The 4,219-nt window shown below is 27.0% G+C and overlaps 5 protein-coding genes across 5 annotated transcripts in view, besides 6 other annotated features; 3 read left to right on the top strand and 2 right to left on the bottom strand.

Moving 5' to 3' along the window:
• Positions 1-9, top strand: part of EDI_008560 (uncharacterized protein) — a gene marked incomplete at both ends in the record, with an annotated part of 1,474 nt that extends 1,465 nt beyond the window's left edge. Inside the window, one exon of the mRNA XM_001733213.1 lies at positions 1-9. This exon is cut by the window's left edge and continues 1,329 nt beyond it. Within this exon, the coding sequence (XP_001733265.1) occupies positions 1-9 (9 nt within the window).
• Positions 10-29: 20 nt separating this feature from the next.
• Positions 30-77: a sequence feature (AT_rich).
• EDI_008550 (uncharacterized protein) lies at positions 68-1,984 on the bottom strand (the record flags this gene model as incomplete). The annotated part of the gene is made up of 2 exons (XM_001734722.1): positions 68-1,707; positions 1,768-1,984. 2 exons carry the CDS (start codon positions 1,982-1,984, stop codon positions 68-70), a joined length of 1,857 nt encoding a protein of 618 aa, XP_001734774.1.
• Positions 1,281-1,323: a sequence feature (AT_rich).
• Positions 1,721-1,749: a sequence feature (AT_rich).
• Positions 1,985-2,163: 179 nt separating the features above from the next.
• On the top strand, positions 2,164-2,755 carry EDI_008540 (uncharacterized protein; the record flags this gene model as incomplete). The annotated part of the gene is made up of 2 exons (XM_001734721.1): positions 2,164-2,389; positions 2,436-2,755. 2 exons carry the CDS (start codon positions 2,164-2,166, stop codon positions 2,753-2,755), a joined length of 546 nt encoding a protein of 181 aa, XP_001734773.1.
• Positions 2,745-2,861: a sequence feature (AT_rich).
• A 78-nt stretch (positions 2,862-2,939) lies between these two features.
• Positions 2,940-3,004: a microsatellite.
• A 28-nt stretch (positions 3,005-3,032) lies between these two features.
• Positions 3,033-3,671, top strand: EDI_008530 (rab11, putative; the record flags this gene model as incomplete). The annotated part of the gene is made up of 1 exon (XM_001734720.1): positions 3,033-3,671. The coding sequence occupies one exon, from the start codon at positions 3,033-3,035 to the stop codon at positions 3,669-3,671; it is 639 nt and encodes a 212-aa protein (XP_001734772.1).
• A 40-nt stretch (positions 3,672-3,711) lies between these two features.
• Positions 3,712-3,774: a sequence feature (AT_rich).
• Positions 3,775-3,794: 20 nt separating this feature from the next.
• Positions 3,795-4,219, bottom strand: part of EDI_008420 (glycerol-3-phosphate dehydrogenase, putative) — a gene marked incomplete at both ends in the record, with an annotated part of 955 nt that continues 530 nt past the window's right edge. The window contains one exon of the mRNA XM_001734719.1: positions 3,795-4,123. Coding sequence (XP_001734771.1) covers positions 3,795-4,123 — 329 coding nt within the window. The remainder of the gene's footprint in view (positions 4,124-4,219) is intronic.

Here is a 4,219-nt window from a genome sequence, read left to right as displayed (position 1 = left end):
GCTATTTAAGTGTAATAGAAAAATGAATGAATTAATTTACATTTTATTTTTGAATTTTATATGTATTTTAAATAAATGATTTACCTATTTTCTCTTTTCTTGTTGTAATTGCTCTACTTATTGCTTGAAGAAGTGTATCTGCAAGAGAAGGTTGCCCAGATCTAACAATAGCAACAATAGACATAAGGTCTTCAAGGTCTTTACAATTTAACATTATTTTAAGTTGAACCATAAACATCATATCCATTTCTTGAAAATATCCAAGACTCATAAAAGAAAAGAGTATTCTTGATTTCATCCTAAGCCATTCAACCATTTTTAATAATACTGCATCAAATATTTTATATTCACCTCTTTCAAGATTACTTATTAAAACTTTACGCCAATCAGTAAAAAGATTTGTTCCATCTATTATTTCCATACCTGATGGTGAAACAATCATAGACCGTTCCATATTACTATTAAATATACTAAGTAACATTGAAGAACGTTGTAAGAAATAATCATATGTATTAACTTCTTCTGATAAATAAACTTCTCCATTAGTTAAATCTATAACACAATATGGAAATCCCATAAGTGTTTCAAGTGAATTAGGTATTTCCATCATAAAAGAAACATCAATTAATGGATTAAGAACAGAAACGATAGAATGTCCAAATACAGTCTTTGGTTTATAAATACTAATAGTATTAAAAGGAGATAATAACCTTCTTATTCCATTAAGATTTCTACCATCAGCAGGAATAACAATAGTAGTAAATGACATTAAATGACCATAAAGGATATTTTCTATTATTTCATTAGAACATTCCTTAACAAAAGAAAATTGTCCTTCTAATTGAATTCTGTTATTTTCTTCTAAATCAGTTTGAGAGTTAGTATCTATCCCAACCATAGGTTGTTCTGATAAACGACTTAATTTTCTTCTTAATAAAATTTTACCAGGCGTTTGTGTTATTCTTTGAGTTGGGAACTGATCTTCATCCATACTAAAAGTTAATTCAGACTCTCCTGATAAATTAAGACTAGAATAACTTAAATTTAAAGCTTCTTGAGATAAAAGTAATGAACAATGCTCAGAAGGTTTTCTTTTTAATCTATTTTTCTTGTCTTTTTCAAAAGTTTTAAGATTTTCTAATCTTTTTCTATAATCAATATCAATAGTAACAATATATTCTTCTAAACATTGAACAAATGACTGTAGTCCAATTAATAATGTCGCTTGACTACTATCACCTTTTCCTTGAGTAGCAATATGTTTTTGAACAAAATTCCACATAAATAAATTAATCATATCATAAATTTTTTCATAATTTATTTCTCCTTTTTCTGGAAGTAAAAATCCAATACTAACTGAAATAAATCCATTTCCTGTAGTTTCTATGAATGGAACCATAACTGAATAAATTAAATGATCATATTTTACTGAATCAAATTCAATTGTTCCATAATCATATAAATAATACATTGGTACCATTTGTTGCATTAGTTTTAATAAATCATTTGTTTTACTACAACACGTCTCTAATAGTGGTTGTTTTCTAATATACTGTTTGATTACATACCCTTGAATTAATTCATGCATTGTTTGAACTCCATGTGGTCCAGTGTATCGAAGATCAATACGTGACATTGAAGTAGAATAACTGAAAATATTAATAAGTGTTAAATACTTAATTTTTACTGCAGGAGCAAATTGGTTAACTGTAATTTAGTGTATTTATTATTTTTTAGTAAATAAATAAACATTAGTATAAAACAAACTTGATATTTTCCATGGTACTCTAGTTAAATATAATCCATCACAATGTTCCTGAAGTATTTTAAACATTTGTGACCATAAAAATCCCCAAAATTCATAAATATCTTTTAACTTTTGTTGCTTTTTCTTATTAGAGAATATTGTTTTCTTTGCTATAGATGGTGATCCAACAAATAAATCAGAAGAAGAACGTGATACATTATATAAGCTTTCACTCATTTTTGAATTTTCCAGACTTCGAGAATTTAAAAATTGTTTTTTAGACTCTTTAAAATAACAAAAATAATAATGATAACTTTTGTTATTCTAATGAAAGAAAAATAGAACTCAATGGAATTTTCTAAAACGTATTTTAGAAAAATTTCAAACTTTAAAAACTTGAAAACTAAAAGAAGAAAATGAGTTGTTTATTCATTTTTGTACTTCTTGCTATTGCAAATGCTGAATGTGGTGAACGTAAATTAAAAAAGTTTCTTATTGTATTTAAAGATTGTGAAAATTATTATGATTCATGCGATTGTTTGAAACGAAAAGAATATTACTTAAAAGAAAATGAATGTAACGAAACTGAAGAATATAAACAAGTAAGTTCTGCTCTTCAAAGTTGCAGTGGACCAAATGAGGGTTTGTTTATTTTATATTTAAAGTAACTTTTATTCATTGTAAATAGGAAGTTGTTTGTATCAAAAAGATTATGAGTGTAGAATTGTTCATAGTGGATGTCTTGATGTTGTTGCACTTGGTCTTGGTGGATCAAAACAACATTGTCTTGAAAAATTTGCAGAGTGTTTAAAGAATGTTCATTGTGAAAACTTACCAATGTACCAACAAGCCTCAGAAATTCTTGCTCATCCAGAGCAATATGCTGAACAATTAAAAACTGTTCCGCAAAACAAAGATTCTAACCACCAATGGCAGATCAACCAAAAGAAAACCAACCAAAAGCTGAGTTATAATTTAACTAATTCCAATAACATTCTTTTTATTTAACATTTTTAGAATTTATATGTTATATTTTTCTTTTCTTTACAAAACTTAATAGTATTTATAATTTATGAATAATAATTTTCTTTTATCAATAAATAATAATAAATATGTCATTTCCCAATTTGATAAAAATGCTGAGGAAGAAAGAGAAAAATGTTACTTTTTATAACAAAAATAGAATTTAATGAAAAATAAAAAAACTATACAAAAACTATAATCATATAAAAACAAAAAAAAAACGAAGAAAAAAAATTTTAAATTTAGTTCATTTTGATTGAAAATGGAAGGAGAGACAGAGTGTATGTATAAATTGGTGATTATAGGAGAGAGCGGTGTTGGCAAATCAAATTTGTTATTAAGATTCACACGAAACGAGTTTGAACCTGAAAAAAAATTTACTATTGGAGTTGAATTTGCCACACGTACAATTGAGTATGAGGGTAAAACAATTCGTGCTCAAATTTGGGATACTGCTGGACAAGAAAAATACAGAGCTATTACTGATGCCTATTACAGAGGAGCAGAAGGAGCAATGTGTGTTTATGACGTATCAAAGAAAGATAGTTTTGATGCAATAGAACGATGGATGAATGAACTAAAAAATGGTTGTGATTCAGATATCACTATTATGATTGTAGGTAATAAAGCTGATCTTAAACAAGAACGTGAAGTTAATACTTCAGACGGTACTGAGTTTGCTCAAAAACATTCAGCTTTCTTTATTGAAACTTCTGCTTTAGAAGGGACAAATGTAGAAAAAGCATTTTCTGATTTATTGATACAAATTTATAAAAAGAAGAATGCAACTCTTAAAAATGATTCTGTTCCTTCTGACAATTCAAAACCCAAGACAGAAGAAAAGGTAGACATTAGTCAAACTCAATCTGCTCAAACTCAAGGTGGTAAAAAGTGCTGTTAACAAAAGAAAGATTTATTTACTTTTCTCATTAAATCTTTTGAAATATTTTTTTATCTTTTCATATTATTTAACAAAACTAATTAATAAAGTTATAAATAATAAACTGTACTTATAGCATTCTATTTATTCCATTTGAACGACAATAACTCTTCTTGTTGTAAATTCTGTAGGGTGATTAGTTCCTGTTAAGGTTAGATTTTGAATTCCTTCATAACTTTGAGAAAGGTGACAACAGTCACTCTTCTTTTCTCCAATAGCACGAATACCCATTGACCCTCTTCCAAGTTCAAAACTTCCAATTTGATAAAGTCTAGTATCATTTTTCTTTTCTTTTTTATTAACTTCTGCAAAAATAGTAACAGCACAATCATATTGATTTTTCTTAGGAAGAAAACGGATCGGAGTAACTACTCTTCCATTTGCATTTAATGAAAACAAAAAGTGATCTTTATCTTTAACAAAGACATTAATTTTAGTTATTTGTTTCTTAACAAATGCCCCAAATACGTTACCCTGATCATCAAAATTAATGAAAAACAAATTACTTC

This window comes from Entamoeba dispar, genomic scaffold (genome assembly GCF_000209125.1).
Source record: "Entamoeba dispar SAW760 scf_1105229458515 genomic scaffold, whole genome shotgun sequence".
Lineage (NCBI taxonomy): Eukaryota > Evosea > Mastigamoebida > Endamoebidae > Entamoeba > Entamoeba dispar.
The sequence above is the reverse complement of the archived record's forward strand: the minus strand, read 5'-3'. Positions and strand labels throughout refer to the sequence as shown.